General features: G+C 47.7%; 1 protein-coding gene across 1 annotated transcript in view; it reads right to left on the bottom strand.

The window, feature by feature from the left end:
* The window catches only part of LOC135916383 (uncharacterized), a 51813-nt gene that overhangs the window by 5735 nt on the left and 20395 nt on the right, over positions 1-25683 (bottom strand). The window contains exons 6-9 of the mRNA XM_065449742.2: positions 23107-23221; positions 16350-16424; positions 7287-7417; positions 4837-5043 (exon numbers count right to left, since the gene is read on the bottom strand). Of these exons, the coding sequence (XP_065305814.2) occupies positions 5002-5043; positions 7287-7417; positions 16350-16424; positions 23107-23221 (363 nt within the window). The 3' untranslated portion in view covers positions 4837-5001. The remainder of the gene's footprint in view (positions 1-4836; positions 5044-7286; positions 7418-16349; positions 16425-23106; positions 23222-25683) is intronic.

Raw genomic sequence — 25683 nt, 5'->3', positions numbered from 1 at the left:
AGAATCATCAGCTAACAGTTACCTCTTACACCTCTCCAGGTGGCTTAAAAGCAACCGGCTGAGTTTAAACACAAGCAAAACCAAAGATATAATTTTTAAGCCAGCAAATAAAAGAGACCCCTATTGTGTTCATCTGCACTTAGAGGACACGTTACGGGAACAAGTTACAGAGCAAACGTTGTTGGGCTTATGGTTTACAGAGGACCTTACTTGGAATACTCCCGTTGGCAAAATAAAGTGAGCTATCTCGAGTTACTGGCTGCATGTATGAAATACAAAATATACTACCCACCTGGTTGAAACAAACATATTACTCACTTTTCTATTCAAAACTCAGCTATGGCATTTTAGTCTGGGGAACTACGACTGCTTCAAACTACAACAAACTAATCATTGTACAAAAGAGAATATTGAGAATGTGTGAAAACTATGTGGGTGAAAAACGAGGACTCCGAACAGAACCGCCCTTTATTAAATATAGCATGCTTAAAGCAGATCAAATTTATTATTTCAAACTGCTCCAGTGGATATATAAAAATAGGCTGCACACAATACCTGTCGACAGTTGCACCTCATACCCAATACGTAAACCACACTATGTAAAGCCCGCCACAAGAACTAATTACGGAAAGCAAGCATTGAATTATCAAACGACTAATATATTAAACAGTGATCACTTTAATGTACAATACACACAATCCTTTCACAGCTTCAAAAATGACTGTAAAAACCTATTAGTGGGCAGTGACATTGCATTCTCATTTCGAGTAACTTGTGCTCATCCCTGATAACACATGTAACCTCAGTTATGTTAGATTTTTCTCAGCGCTTGTAAATCATGTTTGCCATTGTTTCGGCATTTACATTGTGTATCAGTCTAAACCTTCGTTTTTTTTTTTCTGAAATGTTTCTATGTACTGATCTACTTACTCTATATGCTATTTTCGAGCAAGCGATTCTATGGGTTTTTTTTTTACTTCTGGTGTAAGCCAATTTTATTGTTATTTAATACTTATTGCATATGCATCTTCTTTATCGAAGTCTATCCTGTTGAAGTAAAGGTGATGCTTAGGAGACATGTGTTCTGAATAATTGACTTTTTCGTTGCTGTGTGCTTTGTGTTAAAGATATGTTCGGCAAATATGTATGTGAATGGTATGTCATGCTGCCTTGAACTGTAGGGGCGCCGAGGCTCTGTCAGGCATTTTGCCTTTACCTCTGCCCCCTAAACGGAGAGAATCCGTGAAACAAACAATGAAGAAAAAAATAAAGGTCAATCGGCTCCTTTGGGCGCATCTGGCATCGGAGCAAGAGATCATACAGGAGCTCAACAGCCGCTATTTTAATACAGAAAAAAAATGAGCTGGCGTACGCAGAGTACACTGGCGAAACGAACGAGAGCATAGATGCCGACATAACCGAGGTTGAAGTGAAAGCTGCGCTCGCCAATCTAAAAACCACCTCGGCGGTGGAGCCGGACGGCATAACACATAAAGTGCTGCGCAACCTCGATGAGCGGACAATTAGAAGCCTAACCGGCCTCTTCAATCAAGTGTGGCGCACCGGGGAACTGCCACAGCGATGGAAGGAGGCTGCGATAGTCTTTATTCCAAAACCTGGAAAAATGCTGCACCTGGAGAATCTCCGCCCTGTCTCACGTCATGTTTGGGCAAAGCACTAGAGCACCTGGTTTTAACACGCCTCGCCGAGCATGTAGAGGAACACCAATTGATCCCACCCACCCTCTTTGGCTTTCGGCCAGCTGTGTCCACGCAAGACATCATGTGGATGCTCAAAAGGGACGTTGTGGATGCTGGAATCCCGGGGGCAGTGCGCGCGATTCTAGGGCTCGATGTGCACAAGGCTCTCGGTAACTTCAGAGACGAGGCTACACTCAGAAACCTATCGCGCATGAATGTTGGGGCACGGGCGCACAGATACATTATTGCCATTCTTCGCGAGCGGACAGCGACCTTCAACATTCGAGATAACAGCCCTCGGAACAGTCGGCGCTAGGGGGTACACCCCAAGGTGCAGTACTATCTCCTTTGCTTTTCAACTGTACAACGAGGAACCTACCCAAAGAACTCGAAGATCCCGCTCATCCGCCATGTCATTATACGGGCGATGTTACCATTTGGACGAAGCAAGGCAACGCCGGAACCATCAAACAGGCATTGCAAACAGCAGCCGACACGGTACAAGGCTACGTAGCCGGCAACGGCTTTGAATGCTCCTCTACCAAGTAAGATCTGTTTATTGCCGGCAAAACGCAGGCAATAAAACTAGACTGCAAATCGTAATCAGTAGAGAAGTAGTACCGCAGGTCGCCACCATCAGAGTACTGGGGCTCTTCCTAGAGGAAACGAACTCGTGCAAAGAAACTATGAAGAGACTGGCGAGCACCTCTGTCCAGATAATCGGGCTGCTGCGACGTATTACTGGCCGCAAGTTTGGACTCCAAGAGAAAGAGGCATGCAGGCTAATCCAGGCTCCCTTACTCTGCAGGATAGCATACACATGCCCTTTCCTTCAACTGCGAAAAATGGAGATCACCAAGAACACTTCACTGCGTTCAGCCCAGAGAGTAGCCGCTGGACTTCATACATGGGCAAGCAACTAAATACTGATGCAGTTAGGACTCCATAACACCGCCACAGAAATCGTGAACGCGCAGAGAGTGGCGCTGTGGTGGAGGCTGTCATGCACACTGTCGCAAGGGCATAAGATCCTACAACTCCTGAATCTCACCCCCCCCCCCCCACACACACACAGGAACCACCAAGAGAGCGAAAATTCTGAGAGACATTAGGAATAAACTGGTCATTCCACGGCTCCCGAAGAACATGGGAGAACACAACAAGGGACGCCGACGCGCACGCGCGGAATACCTTAAGACTAGTAGACAAACCGCCCACGTATGTGGAGGCCTGGCCCGTGGGGAACGGCTCATATTCGATGGCGGATCCTCCGACGCTCAGAATGGGGCGGATCCTCCGACGGATGAGCTGCGCGAGTGTGTCCACCGGGTGGTGTACAACTTCCCGCTTTCATGTGGGAAGAAATATATCGGACAAACTGGGCGTTGCCTCAATGATCGGCTCCGCGAAAACAGCAACAATGTAAAAGACTGCTCTGGTGGTTTCTTGGCGATCTACTGTCGCGATCAGGGATGCAAACCTCTTAAGGACTGATGCACGATTGTTTCCCATGGCTGCACGCAGCTCACCCATCAAATATCACCCTATTCCGCGATCATCTGCGCTTCAGATAAGTGTGTTAGCTTCCCGTCTCTGGCTCTCACAGAAAATGAATTAAGTTTCTTGGACGCGGCATCACATGACTCGTAACTATGTTACATGAATTCGCACTTCATTTTCTTGTAAGCGCATGCGCGGTCTACACTGCCTCCCATATATAAAATCGACGCAGTGGCACAGTAAACATAGTTGAAAGTTTGCGCATGGTGCGTCGTCTTCTCTCACGTCCGTGTTAGTTTTGTCGCGCAATATCATTTAATTAATGGAGTACCAACTTGCCCGGAATGCTGCTCACACAAATGCCAAACCACATGGGAAATAATCGAGGCATTTCCCATTAAAAGATTAGGAGAGACTTGCGTTATCCACGCATCATTGTCTCTGCTAGAATGCTAATTTCAGCATCTTAACACGTTTGTTAATCTCAAGTAGTTTCCTTTTGTTGCTCGCTTTTTGGCTTGCCTACTTCTTGTCTTGTTGAACTGATGTCTCTAGGCCTAGGCATGGTGTTATGCTGTGGCATGTGTAATGTGTGTGTATATATATATATATATATATATATATATATATATATATATATATATATATATATATATAATATCTATATAAAAGCTCCAAATCTATACATACGTACATATACATATATATACATACATACATTCATATATATATATATATATGTATACATATATTGATTGATAGTTTCAATAAAAATTTCGTTGAGAGTTAGCGTTCATCCTGTCTGCTGCTAGTCTCCGTCTGTGTCACTTCACGCTACAATTCAAGATCATGCCTCCGAAATTCACTGCTTGCCGTAAGTGATGGGAAAAGGTCCCGTAATAAGGAGAGGGACCGCGATAGAAACGCATATTCTCGAACTACGAGTGAGCTTTGGTACGGTCTGTGCTCAAAATCAGCCCAGAAACGCTTTTCACCCTTTCGTTTGTTCAAGTAGTTTTAAAGCTAAGCTTTCTAAAGTGAAGCTGTGTCTGTGCCGGCTGATGCCTTGCAGAGAATACAGCAACTTCGACCACCGCAATTATATATGGATGTTGGCATGTGCAAGTGGGCATGGGAACATTCTCGGAAAATCCCGCAGAATGTACGTGACACAGGGTAAACAGGCGCCCGAATACACAAGCACAAGTGAAGTCTGCAACAAAAGCGCCGTAGTGCAGAGAAAAGGAAAGGTTAAGTGAACGAAATGAGACCACAACGTACATTGAGTAACGAACGGTGAACTGCATAGAAGTAATCGCATTTCAGTGAACATGCAATATCCGTTCGCAAATTAATGGATTCGAACAGACTCGCGGGATCCTGCATTTTTTTTTAATAATTTCTACAAACAACTTTTTTTCGACCAGGTAGCCTCATTGAGCGTGTTTGCAATGTCGAAGGAAGAGCGACATCGATGGGAAAGGAAAAAGAAAAGTCGAGGCGCGAGAGCTACTGCACAATTCAGACACCAAAAGCCGCGATAATTGCGTAGTGAAGGAGTCGACCTAAGCTAGCGGCCTGCAGGTTAATACCGTGGTGGGCTGTTAGTTCGGATACATTTGATGCAAAGACTCGCCTCATTGGTGGCTGTCCCACGAGAAGTCGCTGGCAGTGGTTTCCTCAGCGAGTACAGCAACGGTGGGGGCGTGGCAAGGCCAACCACCGAGAGCGCCGTGTGACAGTGCAAGGAGCCGGACGACAGAGACCGACTGCGGAGTGAATGCTTGGCTTCTGCTTCGTCCTAGGGCACAGCCTCCTTGGTTATCGAGTAGGGCTGTTCGCGCTGTGAAGGTTCAGGAACATTAAAGCGGCCACTCTGCTTGCGACTTTAAGCTATGAGAACAAGCCGACACATTGTAGTTCCCACGTATTATCTTAGATACCGAGGGTGCTTTCTTAAGATACGTGTGAAGCTACAAGAAGAAAAGAAAACCTATTTTTCCAATATATAATACGGCTAGCAGATTTTTTTGCTTATATTTTAAAATTTATACTCGTACCACCCATAGTTCCTTCACATTTCTGCTGCGCCAACCATTACAGAAATGGCGTTCAGCAACAGGCAGCAAGTACTTTCCACATGTACAGCTTTAGCAATACTGGAAACGACCACGAAAACTTAGGAAAACGTCCTTCAGTTCTTGCTCTACAATCGATCACTGGTATCGTTGGTATAGTGTTGTTGGCAATGGAGCACGCTGAGGTAGTTTGGCAGAGGGTTGTTTACCTCTTTCAGAACCTATATCCCCCTTTTCTTACAAGATGGGCGGAGCTACAGAAAGGAACCGCTGACATAGTCGCTTTTGTAGGCAAATATTTAAAAGCTAACTGAAGGAAGAGCTCATGCCAATGAGCTTGCAGCAACACACTAATTCCACCATCGAAGTGAAACAAAAAAAAAGGCAGCGAAGGGAACGAGTCTGCATCAACAAGGTGTAGAATCGCGAGTAAACGACTGAAAGCCAAGGGTACTACGAACACTAAGAAAAAAAAAACTTATGCAGCGTGCAAATGCAGCAGGTAGTCGAGTGCTATACAACAAAAGTGCGAGTGTTCGGCCCTAATGTGGTATACAAGTACCCAAATGCAGGTTACATGGACGCGCCAGAAATAAAATATTACGTTGTCTTCAGACATTTGCTAGCAAGGGCACATCACTTAGTTTTGAGGACTCGTCTATTCCCGCGGTGCTCGCGAAGAGCATCACCGTCGAAAATGTTTTAGAAACACTCAAGAATCGAACGTATTCATGAGGAACGGTCATACTTATCATACAGCGACCATTAGTGGCTACGTGGATGCAAAAAATTACCGACGATTACGTTACTTCCTAATGCAAAATTTGAGCGCAGCAAATAAGCTGTTTCACCTTTTCGATAGATTGAGGCAAAGAAATCGAGCAACACATGTATGCGCTATCACAGAATTTTTTTTTATTTTTCACACGTATTCCTTTAACAAAGACTCCATTAACAGTTCTTGACAGTCATGAAGGAAGCTTTGTGGTCGGAGAAATAGACTGATATATGTTCGACTTGGTACACCAATGCTTGATTCTCAAAGACGAGATCTGTACAAGTGCCTCGCGAGGTTGTCACAGCCGTGGGACGCGTTACGAGCGAGAGGAACGGGATGTTCTCCCGCATAAGTGTTAGGAAATTGCTGTTTGTCTTTATGTCAACATTAAAGTCCCCCACTACTAACATCGGTGTGGATCGATGGACGGTTAATGCGAGTTGCAGGAAGTGCACGACGTCTTTCGTGAGTGCGGTAGCGGACTCACGAAAGCGGTATCAGTCGGTCGCTGCTAGCGCTGGGGGGATGAAAGGGGGGCGGAGCTGGTTATGAGGCCGACGACAACGCGAAACCCAGGAACGGACGCCAAAGAGCCATTTGTGTAGCCAGCCCTCCTCCACAGTCTCTCCTCCTCCCTTCCATCATCCTCCCTCGCCCGGAGAGCCGACAGCGCGCATGCGCGGCGGCGGTGCAGCGGCGCATGCGCGGCGGCGGTGCGCGGCGGCGGAGGCGAGCTGGTTACGAGGCCGACGCCGTCGACGACGACGCCGACGACGACGCGAAACCCAGGAACGGACGCCAAAGAGCTGCGCTCTAAAAAAGACGAATGAAATCGAACATAGTGTTACACTCGGCGAGAACTTTCCATAGCAGCTGTTCAAACGGATACTCGAAGGAGCTCATGCAAGGCGCACGGAGCCACTATCGACCACCTTGATATCAAATAGAATGTGCGAAAAGGTATACTAAAACATTTTCACAAACGCACTGATTGCATGTGCCAGCGTCAACATACCTGGCAGACCTTTTGTCCATTCAATGAGACTTCACGGATAAATGTGTACCATCCGTAAAGCACTCATAATTGAACCAGGCTGAAGGTGGAGCTACAGCCATTGCACATAGTGGTCTACACTATAGATAGCGATGACCAGCGATTATAAACGTGGTTGTGAATGTAATTACAAACGGTGGTGGACGCTCGAGTACACGCTACTGATGCGCACGTACCTTCATCTGCTGCACATACTCCCAGAGATGCGACTTCTCAGGACTTGCAATTGTCTTTCCCCTACGTTCTGCGAGCTTGTCGATGTGGTCGAAGGAAAACTCGAGAAGCTCCTCCATGTCGACCTTCTCGTCTGCAGACAAGCAATGAACACAGTTGGAGTACGATGGATGGATGCAAAATTTTGATGAAGGTCCTGATTTTTTTATTTTATTTACATATACCTTATATGACTAAAAGCCATGGTGTAAGGGAGGCCAAATACAAAAGTCTATACAAAGAATGTTAACAATCGAAGAATATGACGGCAAGTACAGCAAAGCCTGTCGAGAACGCTGTAGAGTAAAGGGGCAATATGACTACGGCTGCCTTGTTGCAGCCATAATCAGGCGATTTATGATCGTACCCGAATTACGATTGTACCAGCGTGTCCAACCCATGTCCCATTCATTGGGGGCGCGTTAAAGATCCCCTGGTGGTCAAAATAATTCGAGCGTCTCCTACTACGGCGTGCTTTAATCAAAACGTGGTTTCGGCACGTAAATTTAGAACAGAATTGTACGAGCGTACACCGGGCATCGCAGCTAACTTGGACCAAGCTTTTTAAATAAACGAAGAGCGTCAGAGAAGTGGTACCAACTGCATAATAGCGGTAGCTGCGTGTACTTAGCAGTATTTTTTTTCATCACTAAATGTTTTTATTTGGCCAACTTTCATTATTGCTTGAATCTCTAACATCTAAATTATAAAGTTGTAGATCACCTCAAATAACCTAGGATACAAGCATTTCTTTCGTACTAAAATTTTCCTGGTTGTATTTGCCGATAAAGAACGAAATTGCGCGAAATACGAAAAGATTACCGACGATTACGTTACTTCCTAATGCGAAATTTGAGCGCAGCAAATAAGCTGTTTCACCTTTTCGATAGATTGAGGCAAAGAAATCGAGCAACACATGTATGCGCTATCACAGAATTTTTTTTTTATTTTTCACACGTATTCCTTTAACAAAGACTCCACTAACAGTTCTTGACAGTCATGAAGGAAGCTTTGTGGTCGGAGAAAGACTGATATATGTTCGACTTGGTACACCAATGCTTGATTCTCAAAGACGAGATCTATACAAGTGCCTCGCGAAGTTGTCACAGCCGTGGGACGCGTTACGAGCGAGAGGAACGGGATGTTCTCCCGTATAAGTGTTAGGAAATTGCTGTTTGTCTTTATGTCAACATTAAAGTCCCCCACTACTAACATCGGTGTGGATCGATGGACGTTTAATGCGAGTTGCAGGAAGTGCACGACGTCTTTCGTGAGTGCGGTAGCGGACTCACGAAAGCGGTATCAGTCGGTCGCTGCTAGCGATGGGGGGATGAAAGGGGGGCGGAGCTGGTTACGAGGCCGACGATAACGCCGACGACGACGCGAAACCCAGGAACGGACGCCAAAGAGACATTTGTGTAGCCAGCCCTCCTCCACAGTCTCTCCTCCTCCCTTCCATCATCCTCCCTCGCCCGGAGAGCCGACAGCGCGCATGCGCGGCGGCGGAGCAGATTCGTCGGCGAGCTGGTTACGAGGCCGACGACAACGCCGACGACGACGCCGACGACGACGCGAAACCCAGGAACGGACGCCAAAGAGCCATTTGTGAAGCCAGCCCTCCTCCACAGTCTCTCCTCCTCCCTTCCATCATCCTCCCTCGCCCGGAGAGCCGACAGCGCGCATGCGCGGCGGCGGAGCAGCAGATTCGTCGGCGAGCTGGTTACGAGGCCGACGACAACGCCGACAACGCCGACGACGACGACGACGCGAAACCCAGGAACGGACGCCAAAGAGCTGCGCTCTAAAAAAATTGGGCTCCAATCCAGCCCGTGAAAGTGGTTGGCCAGCGAAGCTGTGGTACCACCTGATTCGACAGACCAATGTGACGTAGCCTTGAACTGGGTCCTGCCGAGCCTGAGCACCGCGCCGTTGTGCATATTGATGTTGCTGTTCCTTTCGTCGCTCATGGTACTCGCGCTGCTATTCAGGCGTCGTAACTGTGCGTGGCTTTTCCGTCGCTATATCACAACCCAAATGAAATTAGTTGCCCGGTGGGCTCTTTCACATATGAAAGTGTAGTGACGTCGCTCCCTGCTTCGTATGCTAGTTTCCTCTTCCCGGCAACGGCTGCTTATGCACCCGTAACCATTATGGGGAAAAGCTTGCGGGGGGCGAAAAAGCTTGCGCTTGCGGGGGGCGAAAAAGCTTGCGGGGGGCGAAAAAGCTTGCGGGGGGGGAAAAAGCTTGCGGGGGGGGAAAAGCTTGCGGGGGGGGGGAAAAGCTTGCGGGGGGGGAAAAAGCTTGCGGGGGGCGAAAAAGCTTGCGGGGGGGAAAAAGCTTGCGGGGGGGAAAAAGCTTGCGGGGGGGAAAAAGCTTGCGGGGGGGGGGAAAAGCTTGCGGGGGGGAAAAAGCTTGCGGGGGGGGAAAAAGCTTGCGGGGGGGGAAAAAGCTTGCGGGGGGGGAAAACGCTTGCGGGGGGGGAAAAAGCTTGCGGGGGGGAAAAGCTTGCGGGGGGGGGAAAAAGCTTGCGGGGGCGGAAAAAGCTTGCGGGGGGGAAAATCTTGCGGGGGGGAAAAGCTTGAGGGGGGAAAAAGCTTGCGGGGGGGAAAAGCTTGCGGGGGGGAAAAGCTTGCGGGGGGAAAAGCTTGCGGGGGGGAAAAGCTTGCGGGGGGGAAAAGCTTGCGGGGGGGAAAAGCTTGCGGGGGGAAAAGCTTGCGGGGGGGAAAGCTTGGGGGGGAAAAGCTTGGGGGGGAAAAGCTTGGGGGGGGGAAAAGCTTGGGGGGGGGAAAGCTTGGGGGGGGGAAAGCTTGGGGGGGGAAAGCTTGGGGGGGGAAAGCTTGGGGGGGGGAAAGCTTGGGGGGGAAAGCTTGGGGGGGAAAGCTTGGGGGGGAAAGCTTGGGGGGGAAAGCTTGGGGGGGAAAGCTTGGGGGGGAAAGCTTGGGGGGGAAAGCTTGGGGGGGAAAGCTTGGGGGGAACGGTACGCGCGAAGGCGAGGTTTCTGGATATATATAATTTTTTTTAATGCGACAGCATAGGTCCTATGAAGCAGAAAATGCGGCGAGCGCCCGGCGTTAACAACCAATGATTCCGAAACCCACTTCACCAAGTGATAATGTCACGTTCCCAGCGCTGGACCTGCTGCGGTTCGCACTGCGAAATCCCACGGTTAAATAGAGTGAAGTGAACTAAAGTTAGAACAAGTTAGCGTAAGGCAATTTAGGTGGAGTAAAGCGAATGAAGGTGAAGTAAAGTGGTTTGAGGGCGCTAAAGCTCGCAGCAAGGTTGAGTAAGGAAGTGTTTTGAAGAACACGTGAAATGTATGACGTCACGCATCATGACGTAACGAATTAGAGAGATCACTTATTGAATTATTCAATTTACCCAACAGGCTCGCAGGAGCATTGGGTAGGGTGGAGAGGAATGACAATAATTAAGGCAAAAAGGGAAACAAATCAATTTATACATTGTGATTTGTCACGATGCTTTGGCTTTCACATCATGCAAGGATGTTTAAGTGACTAGCTTCTAAAAGCGGAGCTGTTTACGCTCGAGTTCCAACCGTGCCCGGCGACCGCTCAAAACTCGGCGCTGCTATGCAAAGGGAAATGAAGAGAGTCTAGGCGAGACAGAAAGGCAACAGCTAGGAGCGCGCGACGAGACGTTCATTTGAGGTACCACCAGCTGTTTGTGCGCAGGCGCAAGCGAGAGCGAGTGCGAGAAAATCTCAGGACTTTTGCTCCCTGAATATATGAGTCTGCCTTGAATATATGAATTAAGACGGCGAGTTGGGCGAGTTGGTGGTTGAACATATTGTTAGTCTGCGCTCGTGTTGTGTTCTTCCTTTCGTCCTTGTCCGGGTTGCGCTGCCCACCCACAGGAATATATGAGACTGAATTTTTTTTGTCCCCTCAGGCCGGCGCTGCCACTGGCGCGCAGAACACGGCGCGCGCCTCCCGCTGTGATTGGTCGAGTTTTTGGAGACGAAGAAATCCCGGGATCCAAGCTCCGCTGTTAAAAAAATAATCACGCGGTGGGGCGCTTGCGTGACTGCTATTGTAATGGGTGAATAAGCACGACCACAGCCAGACTGCGGTCACGCGGAAGTGACAGGGCTACGCTGGTTGTGCGCCTCGGGGCCTCCGGTTCTTGTCGCATAACAGAGGAAACGCATGCCACTGGCCGAGCGCTGACGATGCGATAAAGCGTCCAAGACTTCGAAAGAGAAGGAAACGGCTTTTTATTCTCGCGCAACAAAGGAAAAGCTGGGGCTCCTGATAACTATGGAAGGTGACTACTGCCACAGTATTGTGCGCGTTGGGTAAAAATGACCTGATAAGTTCTTACGTCGGGTGAACTCATCCAAACGCGGGAGCGTAAGTTTGCACAGTCAAACTGCGGTCGTGCTTGTTCGTCGATTGCACGCAACACAACAGCAGTTACGCAAGCATCGCATCACGTGGTGTCGATGTATTTCGCAGGTTTGTTTGGCGAAAACCAGGGAACTTTCATCACGAACAAAATACTTCAATCCCAGGTTATTTAAGGCGCTCTGCAAATTTATATTTGGCCAAATGAAGACAACAAATAATGAGTGATAAAACAATGGTTGTAAAGTACACACGACTACCGATAATATGCAGTCGGTACGATATCCCAGAGTTCCTTTTTATTTATTTTTTAAATCTTAGTCTAATTTAGCTGGGACACTCGGCATACACCTTGTGCTGAAGCTTTGCGCAGCTGACAGTCGCACCAGAACGGAGCCTAGCGAACGGGGAGGGGCAAAATGGGAAAGATGCGTTAGAAGTCTGTAACACCTGCGATCGCATTTCACAAGGCTACAGGGGCCTTGTGACAGTGGCGCGTCGGCGTTTACACATGACACGTCGAACGTTCCAACAAAATCACTGGTGACAACGTACCTTCCAGAAAGCATGCTACACAATTCGTGCAACGCATACAATCTCAATACTCAAAGTTTCGCTAGAACATAAAACTAACGATAACATGCGAGTAAGTTAGAAAAATTAAATTGTCTGGTTTGACGTGCCAAAACCACCTTCTGATTATGAGGCACGCCGTAGTGGAGGACTCCGGAAATCTTTACCACCTGGGGTTCTTTAACGTGCACGTAAATCTAAGTACACGGCTGTATTCGCATTTAGCCCCCATCTAAAGGCGGCCGCCGTGACCGGTATTCGATCCCGCAACCTCGTGCTCAGCAGCCCAACAGCATATAGACACTGAGCAACCACGGCGGGTTGTTGCAATGATGCGAGCGCGTCTCGCACTGAGCGGTAACAGTAATCTGTTAGCGGGAGAAATGCAATCACCGAGAAAAGGATGAATAAGTACACGTGCCAATATGCGTAATACGCGATAATATGCCACGCCATTCGCATCGCGAGGATCGCTCACTCTGCCAGGGTTATCTGCGTAGTCCTATTTGCTAAAACACGGCGCATTAATAAATGTAAAACAGAATAAAGAAAGTGTAGAACAGTCTGAAATTATGTGCCACAGGGACAACTAGGTATGTGCCACTGGGTTTAAGTTTGCAATTTTATGGAGTCATTGTAAATATTCCGTATTATAAACATAAACACTGCAGCCTATTATCTATGCATAACGATTCGCTACAAGAGAGTTATATCATTCAGACAACAGTTTTCCACAAATAATGAATGTTTCGCAATACGTAAACGTCAATCACAAGAACAAAAAAAGGAATTCATTAGCACACGCCAGGTATTGTAAAGAGGCGACGATTGCAAATAATTGAAGCTGCGTCGCCTCGCTATTCGTGGAGGTGCGCGATGGCACCTCGCGGAATATAAAGGTACGGCACTAGCACTGGTGAAGCGAACAGCGCAGCAGATGACAGCCAACCGGGTAAAATGTTTGGTCGATTGCATGGAGGGCCGCCGATCTTGCAGTTAAATGCCGTGCCGTTAGTACAGGAGTGTACAGTGTTAGTACAGGAGTGTATACGTTCATGATTGGAGCGAGTGTGTGTGCACCTGAACGGGAGTACAAGAACGAGGCGACAACACATAGCGCTAGGAATTTTGTTAGGCATCGCTGGGCATGTCTCAGTTTAGTGCGCCGTGATCGCGGTGCGCCAGCCATAGAATATAGGGAGAAATGATTTTGTCGATTATGTAGAAGCATATTACAATTCCCATTACCATTTCTCTTCAATGCTAAGCTGACAAAGTGCAAATGAAGGCATGCGCCCAAAGAAGCGGCGAAACACCGATAACTCCAGAGGAGCGAGAGCCGAGAACGTGAAAGCAAGCGGAGAAATCCGCGAACCTTGGCTATGCTTGAGCGCTGTATGGAACGGCGCAACGTCCACAGAAAGCCACGCGTTTATCTGTTCATAAATGCAGTGCTATACACGGGACTTCACCCGCCTAGGAAGGTCGGTGGCTACGGGCTTCGGCTGCTGGGTACGGGGTCGTGAATTCGATTACCAGAATTCCGATGGAGCGGAGTGAAGGAAGGCTCGTGCCGTGGGCGCACCTTAAAAAGCAAAAACTGAAAGTTTAGTAGGGGAGGAGATGCAATGCTGAGCTTGCGAGCGCACGCGGGGAAGTGTTTGCAGTGCAGTGTCCCGATGAGAGCAATTTTCTTTGACGGAGTGCGCAAAGAATGCACTTCCGTACGCGGTCGTAGATACCATAAATCTCGTCCCCATGCCTGCTGTTGTGAACCTTACGTTGGGGGAGTCAGTGTTTTGCACTGTACCATTCGACGTACAGCAGAACACTGTATTCTTAGACTTCACTTCATGCACATTGTAATTTTAAATTTAGAGTAGTTACGAAGAGCTCTTACATGAAGAGTACCGATTACGACACAATTCGATAATTATTGTATGTCACCGGAACATGCGAAATCATTTTGTTCGCTTGACGAGAAGATGGCACAAAAATTCTAAAAGCCAGCAGCATTCTTATCGTGCCTCCCACATGCTTTGCTATCTTAGCCTTGTACTTTGCTCCCGAAAGCTGTGCACTTTGAGAGACGCCGTGGTATAAGGCTCCGAATTAATATTGGCACCTACCGGATCTTTACTGAACGCTTAAACCTTAATTTGCGAGTGCTTTTTCCTACATGCGGCTGCCGAAGTTAGCAAGCCCCAGCATATCCCCTTCGCCGGCCGTTTAGCTCTCTTTACATCTCATTTTAAGCTCGTCGTGATGGTGCAATATTAGGCCCGAAAGGGTAAGAAAAGTCACAGTCAGCTGGTTTACCCGCCCAGGTAATCAATAGACAACCCCTACAATTTGCTTGCCTTCCGTAATTTCGACCTCGGTAGCAAAGACAAGACGGCACGCTATTGCGGAAAGCCTGTGGTTACGCTTACCCCACAGCACCTCGAGGACGTTCTCGTCGACGCTGTAAAGCTGGAACCGCATGGCGCGTTTTTCGCGAGCGAAAAACGCGACGGGCGGCAAACGCCCGCGTTGGCGCCGACGCGCGAGCACCCGTACGAAAAAAAAAGGAGCGGCGCTCTCGCGCCGCGTTTTCCGGGTTGCCAGACAACATATCAACGATATGTATTGTCTCTGTTACCGCATATATAATATTCCCTTAAACTTACAGAACACTACAATAAAAATAATCTGAGTGTAATTAGACAGCGACATTTCTTTCCGAGGTGTATTTATCAAGCTTAATTTCAAGCAGCAAAATTGTGTGCGAAACTGCGACTATGTACCTTCCGCATGCTGAGAAGCCGCTGCTTGTTTACAACTTCACATATAAAAAGGAGGGTCGGCCGCTTACTACCGAGCAGAAGAGGCGACTGCTACTATTAAGGGGGATGCTGATACTGAAGCAAGAAAAAATGCGGGTCAGTAGGTACATGTGGGTGCGGGCTGCCTGGTTGAGAAGAGAGCGAGCACCATACACTGGTATTATTAGCAAATTGTCTTGCCAGTATTAGCGATGAGACGCGGCGATTCTCCACTTTAGTTATTAGGGCCTCGTTGAAGGTTGCTTTGTTCATTTTAGGTGAACACGATGCGCGAACCAACACGATGCGTGAACGAAATCACGGTAGCACATGTTTTCCTTGACGCGCGCGCCAGTTCTGCCGAGAAAAAAAAAAAAAGTTCCGCCAAGGAGGTTCCGTCGAGATGCGCAGAGACTAGGGCCATCTGGTGGCAAAAAAATAACCAAAATATCATGTGACCAAATGCCACGTGACTTACCTGAACTCTGATTGGTGGACGCGCCCGCGCGACGCGTTTTTTTCTACTCCGAGCAGCAGCACGCGGCGGCGCGATTTCGTGATAAATCCTGCTGGGCACGCGTCAAAATGACGCGCGCGTCCCACCATCCGCGCGTCAATCGCGCCTAAAATCGCGCCATGCGGTTCCGCCGGTTCCGCCTTAACACGACAGCGATCGCACAGAATCGGGGCGGGCAGCTGCATTCCTGCTCTTTGGCTCCGATGAGTCGCGCATCGTCGATTCCATTGTCTGTGCGCGCTACCACCGCTCTTCAAAGCACTGGTATTACTGCTGGTATTACACTAATCCCACAGCGCGGGACTGGTGGGACCATTCGAGCGCGTGGGTTTAAATAGCTTTTGCTCAGGTGCCGTACTGCAGCGCATGCGCATGACATGACTCGCGAAAGTTGATTCTCAGCGCATGTCTTACTTCACCGGTGGCTTTCTGCGTCGTCAGTGATACGCTTTTCATGCTTCTTTTCATCTGTTACGTGCAAACATAGAGAGTGTAAGGGTACGTTGAGTGGTTCAGTACCGATGGTTGCCGCCGTGCTTATGAAGAGTGTGAAACGGTAAACGTTGTACAATGACGTATATCGTTTTACTTTGCGTTTTGTGGTACAAAGCATCAAAGTCTGTCTGCTACCTCAATTCCGAAAGCAAGGTGTGAATAGGTTCGTGGCGGCAACGATTTAGGAGCAGCTGCAAAGATGCATTATGGCGATAGCGCCGGAAGACGAAAGCTGGATGATTATTGCGCCCTCCCAGCAAGGGTACTCACGACACGCTATCGCTGGTCTCACGGAATGCAGCTCACGGGCCGTTGGCGTTGAAAAGAGCACAGGAATTTCTGTCTCTGCAATAAAAGATGAAAATCCAGTGTACGGTGCACTGTATCTGCTTTTTGAACGTCGCTGTTAGGAATGACATAACCCTTCAGCGTACTACAAGGTACAGCTTGAGTGATATTGTGAACAAACGTTTGAAGAAGAAGTCGGAAGCAATATTTTTTTTTTTTACAACGGAGCTGTTTTACGCTAGGTTCTCGCGGTTTGTGTGCGTAGGCCAAAAAGATGGCGACGACCCCAGAGCTATAGCATAAAGCAAAAGCATATCACCGGGCAAGCCCCAGCTACCTTTAATCGCGAGAAGTGTCAAAACGTACTGTGATGAAAAAAAGATGCAGAAGTAAAACCGGAATACCCACTTTTTACTATGGGTTTCAGTTTGATATCACGGGCTCTGTAGTCAAACCACGTAATCTTATCTCAGCTCCTTTGCACCCGTGCAATAGGTAGGCCGCAAGCGGTGAGGCCTGCGGAAGAACAGCGCGCCTACGAAGAACACCGTCGTGAACGGATGCGGTAATGTGCGCGGCTGTGACGGGCGGCACGTAATACGGACGAAGATCGTGCCGCAAACGCTAAGCGTATGCAGCTTTTGTTGGATCACCCCTGCTGATTCCACTGCCATAGCAATTGTGGGTGATTTCAACATATAAACGTATCTCGGCCAGACGGAAAGTGGTTCGTGGCATTTCTCTTAGAAAGGTTCGATGTTCAATGTTACACAGACATCAGTGTGCCCACGACGCGTCACCGGTCGTGTATGGACCTCACGTTGGTCAAAAACCTTGGTAGTGTCGCCACAGGGCCACTGGCCGTATATCATAGCGATAATAAAGCTATAGTCACCTTGGTGGTCGTATAATAAATCCAAAAAGCAAAGAAAAAGAACGTTAAAATAAAGGAAAGTATTTAGCATGCACTTTAATAAAATAGCAACAAAAATCATGAAAAACCGAAATTCTTTGCGGTATGTGTCTTTTCTTTTTAACCAATATAGTTATTGTAGACATATTTATGACCGTATATATACAGCTCCTCTGGTGATCCAACTTCACAGAGTGGAATGGCGGAATTTTTTGTCACTTGTCTGGGCATTACCTGGCGTATCTAATGCGCTCCTGTGCAAAGGGTATACGAGTCCAGAGACCGCATTTTCTTAAGTTTTGACTTACTGCCCGGATGACCTCGTATTGCGCTCGCAACCATGTCCAGATTTTCTTTTCTTAGAGTCCGGATAACAGCTCTAGCTCGGCGACTACACAACAGATAGAACCAGCGATAACATTCCAAAAACTTCCGATACATTAAGACGCGCCTTGCTCTAGGCGGTAACTATTGACATTTGTCAGCCGACGAAATACTGACACCAGGAACTGTGAATAAGTATGCGTGCTCACGTGGATAAGTAAAACTCTTGCTTGGGCTAGTTGGTTTATGCTTGAAGTAGTAAAGGCAAGGCGCAGAAGACCAGGACTCAAGAAGAAGAACACAAACGCCAGCCCTGTCGTTTGTGTTCTTCTTCTTGCGTCCTGGTCTTCTGCGCCTTGCCTTTACTACCTCACGTGTATAGCCAACCGCCAACTCCAATAGGCCTGTTGGTATGAGCTAACCAAGGCAGTCATAAGAGGCCGCGGGTGCGTGGCGTAAATAATGGCGACAAAAAATGTAATGTGCTATTCAGGTAGTACAATGTTCCTAATCTTGTACACCCATAGTCACATGGCCAAGCGTGAGCGCTAAACCTGCCGATGGTGGAATGTATCTAATGTTGAACCGTTAAGCGCTGCTGTAGATGTTATTGCAAGAGCAATATACGGACATTCCAGGCGAAGTTTCGCCTTCGCCGTGATATTTCATTTATTACACCTCAAGGGTCCGACAAAGGACATTACCTGAGGGGTGGGTACGGGGGACATACCGTTATTAGCGCAAAACAGATAATTACATGTCAAATCAATACAACTGAGTTAGTGAATACAAGGCGTGATAAATAATATAACGATGTGTAGCAGTATATACGATAATCCTATGGGTTAGCGTGAATGTGTGGGATTTCTTTGATGGCAGATTTGAATTCTGCAGGGTCGGTGATCGTAACGATATGTCCGGCAAGGCGATTCCAGTCACGCGCAGTACGAATAAAAAATGAGTGACGAAATGTTGAGTTGTGAGCACGTAGAGGAACGTCGCCGTTTGGATGGGTGTTGCGTGGCATGTGAGGCGCGGGAACAGTGAGTTTATTTTTAGACGCCAAACAGTGAAAGAACTTTTGATAAAAATTTAGTCGAGAATTTCTGCGGCGATGAGCCAGGGCGAGTAGAAAAAGTGATTTTAGTGCTGTGATGCTAGAGTTGTAAAACTAATCACTCAAGATGAATCTAGCCATTTGGTGTCGGACTGCTTCTAGTCTTTTAATTAGGTTTACTTGGAAAGGGTCATATATTGTACTGGCATAATCTAGCTTTGAACGGACTAGTGTGCTGTATGCCAAGAGCTTAACAAAGGAAGGTGCAAGGGAGAGATTGCAACGGATGTAGCCCAAGACACGGTTTGCAGAATCAGTAACTTGAGTAACACGATTGGTTCAAGTTAGATAATGAGAGATGCGCACACCGAGGTATTTCAACGAGTCGCCAGGAATTATAGGACAATTGTTAATGGTGCAGTCAGGATTTGGAAAGTTGCCACGACGGTGAAATGAAATTACTGCAGCTTTATTAACGTTGAGAAGCATTAACCAAGTTTTCCACCTCTCTTCAATGTGATGAAGATCGTTATCGAAGATAGAAATATCAGTCGAGTCTGTTATAGGGCGCTATAGAATACAATCATCGGCGAGAGGCGCACTTTCCATGACACTTGAAGGGGTGAGTCGTTAATATATATTATAAACAGAAGTGGCCCGAGAACCGTGCCCTTGGGGACACCGGTCCTCGGGCCACTTCTGAATAATGTCTTCTTAATATTCTGAATAAAGTATTCTGAATAAATATTGTGATAAAGTTCAAATGAACATGAGCGGCTCGCGTGCCTACATGCTGCGTACCCGCCGTGGTTGCTCAGTGGCTATGGTGTTGGGCTGCTGAGCACGAGGTCGCGGGATCGAATCCCGGCCACGGCGGCCGCATTTCGATGGGGGCGAAATGCGAAAACACCCGTGTGCTTAGATTGAGGTGCACGTTAAAGAACCCCAGGTGGTCAAAATTTCCGGAGTCCTCCACTACGGCGTGCCTCATAATCAGAAAGTGGTTTTGGCACGTAAAACCCCAAATATTATTATTACATGCTGCGTCGGCAAGCATGCGATTGTAGCTAGGCCAACAAAGATGGTGTCTTACTGTGTGCCGTTCTACTGCGCGCCCAACCTTGGCGGTCACGTTATCGAGAGCACGCTAGGGAAGGAGTGCGTATCTCGTCATCTAAGCCGGTCGTGGCTGCGCATGGCTGTCCGCATGGCCGAGCCCATACGCGTCCTGCGCGCCTTATTTTGGATATGCTTAACGGCAGGTGGCATGGGCTACGGCACCAGCCGAGATGGCCGTCGGTTCCACAGGCGATGTCTTTCCGAGCGCCTAGACTTTTGGGTCACGAGCGCTGGCGACCAGCTGTGCTACAGGCGTGGCGGACTTCCTCCTCCGTGACGTAATTTTATTACATGGTGCCCTACGACAATTGCTGCCCGACGGAGGCTGTACCTTCCTGTCTAAAGTCGTTGACGATGCCCTGCGCTGCTGCTCCACACAGTACAAGATCGCCAAGTCGTACCATGCCCAGACAAAAAGGCTCCCCGAGCGCTTGAATCTGACCTTAACAGATATGCTTCCCAAGTACGTGTCGGTTGACACCATGATCAAAACCCTGCAGGGTCATATGTGACATTCGCATATAATTTTTCCCCGCCACGACATTGCTGGATACTCTCTCTTTTACCTTTTGCTCGTACGTGAACCAGCTTTGCCGTTGAACACATTTCTTCCTTCCCCTGCCACTTCGACTAGTGAATGTGAACGCAACGCCATTGGCCGGGCTGATTACGCGCGGCACATAGCCCGTAGTATACTTCTCCTTCCCAATACAATCAGAAGCACCTTTACGGTCAGCGACGCCACAACGAACGTCTTGCTCCTAGTGACCTCGCGCTACTTTGGTCCCCCTTCCGACGGGCCTTTCTGAAGAACTCCTTCCTCGCTACACGGGCCCACAGCGCGCCCTCCGACGTGTGACTGACGTCACCGACGTGATTGTGCCCGCCAGTCCTGCTACATGTTCCCTTCCGTTGTCCTGCGACGTCGTCCTTATTTCGAAAGTCAAGCATTACCACCCTTCTTCTGTTGTGGGTTCTTATAGTGGGGCTGGATCGGTGCTTCTGCCGCCGGGCGTCATCCTACGCGCTACTGGAAGGCAATGATGTCGATAACTGAGCGTTAAATTTGTGCGTATTTACTGAGCGTATTTAACACAACCGATGGCATGTGCTACTAACAGCAAGGATGAAAGTGAGTAGTGGCAGAACGTACAATGTAGAATGTACATTATGAGCAGAATGTACAATGTATGTTGTTAAATTGAACCAGTGAGGATATTGAGCATAGAAGTAGACAGCCCTGGACGTGCAAGCCTGTATGAAAAGCAGCAAGCAAGCACACAAAAAAGCCACACACCAAAATAAGACGCCGCATATAAATGGGTTGTTCAATAAAGACGGGCTAGTGCTCTGAAATATTGATTTCTTAATATTATTAATCAGCATATTTATTGCTGGCTGTATGCTCCGCGTTAAATGAAATGCTCACGTCCCACCGTTCCGACCAAGCCAATATAACAGGAGTGAAGCCATCTTTGGCACTTACTTAAATATCACCTCCAATGTGTGACCTACCCCTGGTTGCATGTCTTGTTCCATGTCAAAGCAATATCCCCCCCTTTTTCCTACCGTTCTTCAAAGCATAGCAACAATACCCTTACCCGTTTTATAGTCCAGATCTGGCACACTCGGGCTTCTTTATGTACCTCACGGTAAAAAGGGACATGGCTCTGATATTGAAAAAAACAAACATTGGTTGAAACGTTGGAGGCGATTTCGAAGCAAGTGTCAAAAGATGGCTTCACACATGCTTGGTAGAAACGGCGGTTACATGTGCATTAAGCTTTCTGGGGAACATACAGAAATGAATAAAAGTGCCGATGAATAATTTTTAGAAATTAGGATTTCAGAGCACCAGTCTCAATCTTTATTGCACAACCCTCGTATATGAGGTACGGAATACCCGAACATTTTTTTCTCTATGATTTTCCATAGATATGAAACGCATTATTTCTGCGACATTCGTCAAACGCGGTCTGCGAGCGTTCAATACGTGCCCGCGCTGGTACCTTGAAAAGGGCGCTATGTTCAGCAACGCTTCTTGCTTGGAGAGTTGGTATGTACGTAGCTCGTTAATGAACAGAAAACCATCGAAAAGCACGCGTTTTAAGTGCAGCACTCGGAGTGCCCACTTCAGCCCTTGTGTACGCTTCTCTAGCGATAGTTTCTTGTTATTTACAAGAACACTATGTGAAGAGTTCAACCGCGTTCACCCAACACTCTTGACCGAATTTCCTGCCTGCGCTAATCGCAACGAGACAAAATATTATTATTTACAGAAATTGCAAGAATATTGTGGAGAGCACTCTTGTTAGCGTTCTCGGGTGATCGTACGCCCATTAAAGCAATTGGATACGACAAATTAAAAGAACATGACCGCCCAAGCACTACGTACAGATGGTTAACCAGCGAAACTGAAACGTGCGGCCCCGGTGTTTATCACAGGGTAAATGCCTACGCTTCATTAAACGATGGCTTGGTAAGCTGCCGGATCCTCGGTACGCAGTTGCTACTTGCACTCGGCTGCACGAGCCTGTTCTTCTGCACGAGCTGCAGCATCGGCCCTGCGTATACAGACGAGCTCGTTCCCGATTCTGTTCGCGGCGTTGCTACTCGAAAGCTATCTGCTCCTCAATAGTACGTATGACGCGTGGCGTATACCCATTTAGGAGCCGTAGAGAAACTGCTGCGCGCGCACTCGGTTGCAACGGAGAGCAACGACGTAACTACTGGCGCGGCTAATCCAACACATATAGATATCACAAGGCCTTTTCACTCCGATCCATGACGTCATGTTACCTGGCCCGACTGTTATAGAATCTAATAGGGTTGCTCATGAGTAGTCAACTGTGATTTTAACGTCACTGTTTTTATGACGCCAGCCTTGTCAATAGAAATTTCGGACCAGGTAGCGCGACGTCATGAATCGGAGTAAACAGGCCTTGTGCTATCAAGGTGGTGTTGGCTAATCGCGCGCCTCTCTTTCTCCCTCTCTTTTTTTCCATGCGTGCGCACGGGGTTGCGCCGGAGTACATTTCGCCTTACAGGCGAGTGACAGACGGACGCACACACAAATCCGCTAGCTATATACAGCTTCGCTGTAAAAAAAATGCCTAGCAAGGCAGTGAAGTTAGAGGTAGCTTAGACTGCTACACTGCACGGGGCAAGGAGGTACGAACACAAAGGAACATATTATGAAAGCTCAACAGCCCATAGAGATGGTTTGTGCGAGGAGAAGTTGGCTACTTTCCCAGGAAATAACTTCTTTGGGCTGTATGCTTTCATAATTTGTTCTCTTCCCTCATCAATTGGAAGTGTATACTCACGTAGCAACGGGCTGGAGGTAACTGTGGCTCCTCTCACGAAGCAGTCATACTCGTCTCCAACGATGTCTTCCGAAGTGGCATCGAGTTCTTCATGAATAGCCTTCTTGGGCAGTCTCTGCGTGCGGTAATGGAATACGTAGAAAAGACCACTAGATAAGAAAGACTGTCAGGGCGTACGCATAGACACTTGCAACTAACAGTTCTGTGTTAACCACCCGAAATGCAATGAAATGGAGACCAACTAAAGCAAGGAAACCCCCGTATACTTTTATTTTTCGGAACAGCGTTTACCGGCATCGCTTCCGAAGAATTTGGATGTACGCGTAGTGTCGCGGCTCGAGGTGGCGTTTGGGTCATGAATCCACAAAGCACATCGACGAATATATCCGGTAGTAAGAATGAAAGACAAAGGGTTTATTTACATTATTCACACTGGCTCCAGATACAGAAGCCCACTCCACGTAGAAGCATATTAAACGGCCGAGTTCGCACCAGGACACATCAGCTTGTCACTTTCAGATAGGGGGTCTTGACCCGTCAACGGTCGGCGACAAAGCTGCGCTGACTTCTGGATACGCGGCTGATGAACGGGGTGGGTTGCCTCTGGTAAGCGTCTAAGAAATGCTCTTCGCCGTATTGAGACGTAACAGTCTCCACCGCCGCCAAGAGATTCGGCCTGACGGTGACCAGCTGTCAGGTTGCCCGAAGCCTGGATGTTCGGTCGCGACTTGGGGGATTGTCCTTGAAGTGACGGCTGATGTCTCACTGCAGCTTGAGGGCACAGCTCTCGCGTTGTTGCGGCACTCTTCCTAGGAAAACAGAAACTCACACTCTCTGGTCGGCGCTCCCGAGTGACACTCCTACAGGACGCTATGATCCCCACAACACTTTACCGAGTTCTACCCTATCTCTCTCTCTGTCTCTCTCTTCTGTCGTGATAAGCCCTCGGTAAGACAGAAATTGGTTGCCTATCTCAATAATATCGATTGCGATACGTACAGAACACGTTCTAAAAAAAACCTGGATTGTAGCTTAATATTCCCGGCTCGGACCACCTACATTCTTATTCTGGCTCCCTTTCCTATACTTAACATCTAAGTTGTATTCCTGCAAAATGAGACTCCATCTCAGCACCTTCCCATATTTTTTCCCGATATTTGTCTCAATCATGCAAGAGGGTAATGGTCGCTCTCGGTCGCGAATTTCGTGCCTTGAATATAGCATCCTAGTTTTTGAATGGTCCATACTATGCACATATACTTTTGTCAGTTTTCGATTGAGGTACAGCACGGGATGCTTTTCATCGCGTTCGGTAAGTTGAGCAAGGACGACACCTAGACCACGGTTGATGGCATCGCAATGAAGAATACATTATCTGCAAAAGTTTGGTGAGACAAGCACAGGCCGTGAAGACAAGGCTTTCTTCTCCAAACAATCTACATATTCCAAATAAGGCTGCAAAAATCTTTCACTTTCGTGAGACTCGCGCACTAACCTTGTCTTTCCTTTCCACAAAAGTATCTCACTAAAGAAATAACAGAAGAAATGTTGCGTAATTTACGCGCTTGAAACTACAAGAAAATTCGAGCTTATTTCTAGAGACTTCCACGCACGCTCGAAGCGATAGTAAAAACACTCCCGTCTTATGAATACACGTGCGAAAGAACGGTACAAATACTCTCTGAATTGTACGGATATCTGTGATGTTGTAACCACTTTTTTTGGAACCAATAAATCTGAATCTGAATCTGTCTCTAAACAAAGCCTCCTCCAAACAACGCGTTTTACTTTGAAAGAAAAATCTCGCGACCACGTCCGAAAAGTGTACTGATGTTCAAGCGCGCCACTACAAGACCCTAACAAATAAACTGGGCTTGACTTTACAAGCGTATCTCACACCCAAAAATGGAAGTTTATCTGCCTAAATGAAAGAACTACATGTCAAGAAAGAGAAGTTTCAAAAATATATGCGCGCAACCATCTCTTTTAGAATATCGATGAGGTTCTAAAATAAACATTCCAAACAAAGCTCCCAACTTGCTTATCGAAACGATCTCTCAATCTCAAAACGTCTAACCGGACACTAAAATTAAAGAAACAAACGCGCAGTGTCCACAAAACATGTATAGCGCTCTTCATTTGGAATAGCCGACGCTTGCGTCATCTCTTTTAAGCCGTACTTCAGGGTCGCGCGGTCTGATGCGCTTGTCAATCTCGTCAACCAGGAAATACAAAAGGCATGCAAGCTTTTTTAGGTTTGTAGCGCAGCTCAGAAAGAGCAAAAAGGAAGGTGGAAGGGGTAATGAAAAGGAACGGAGAACAGAGTGAGCACTCACTCTGTTCTCCGTTCCTTTTCATTACCCCTTCCACCTTCCTTTTTGCTCTTTCTGAGCTGCGCTACAAGCCTAGAAAAGTCATGGCATTCCAACTCGCCCAAACTGAATTAAGACGGCCCAAACTGCCACGCTTTTGGAACGCAAGCTGTTCCCCTCGCTACCGAACCCAACACTTGACGTACTGGCGACATGCCTTCTAGGCATTTCACTACGAATTCACGGCCGCTTATGACCGATTCGC

The sequence above is a fragment of the Dermacentor albipictus genome, unplaced genomic scaffold, assembly GCF_038994185.2.
Source record: "Dermacentor albipictus isolate Rhodes 1998 colony unplaced genomic scaffold, USDA_Dalb.pri_finalv2 scaffold_15, whole genome shotgun sequence".
NCBI classification, from domain to species: Eukaryota; Metazoa; Arthropoda; class Arachnida; order Ixodida; family Ixodidae; genus Dermacentor; species Dermacentor albipictus.
The sequence above is the reverse complement of the archived record's forward strand: the minus strand, read 5'-3'. Positions and strand labels throughout refer to the sequence as shown.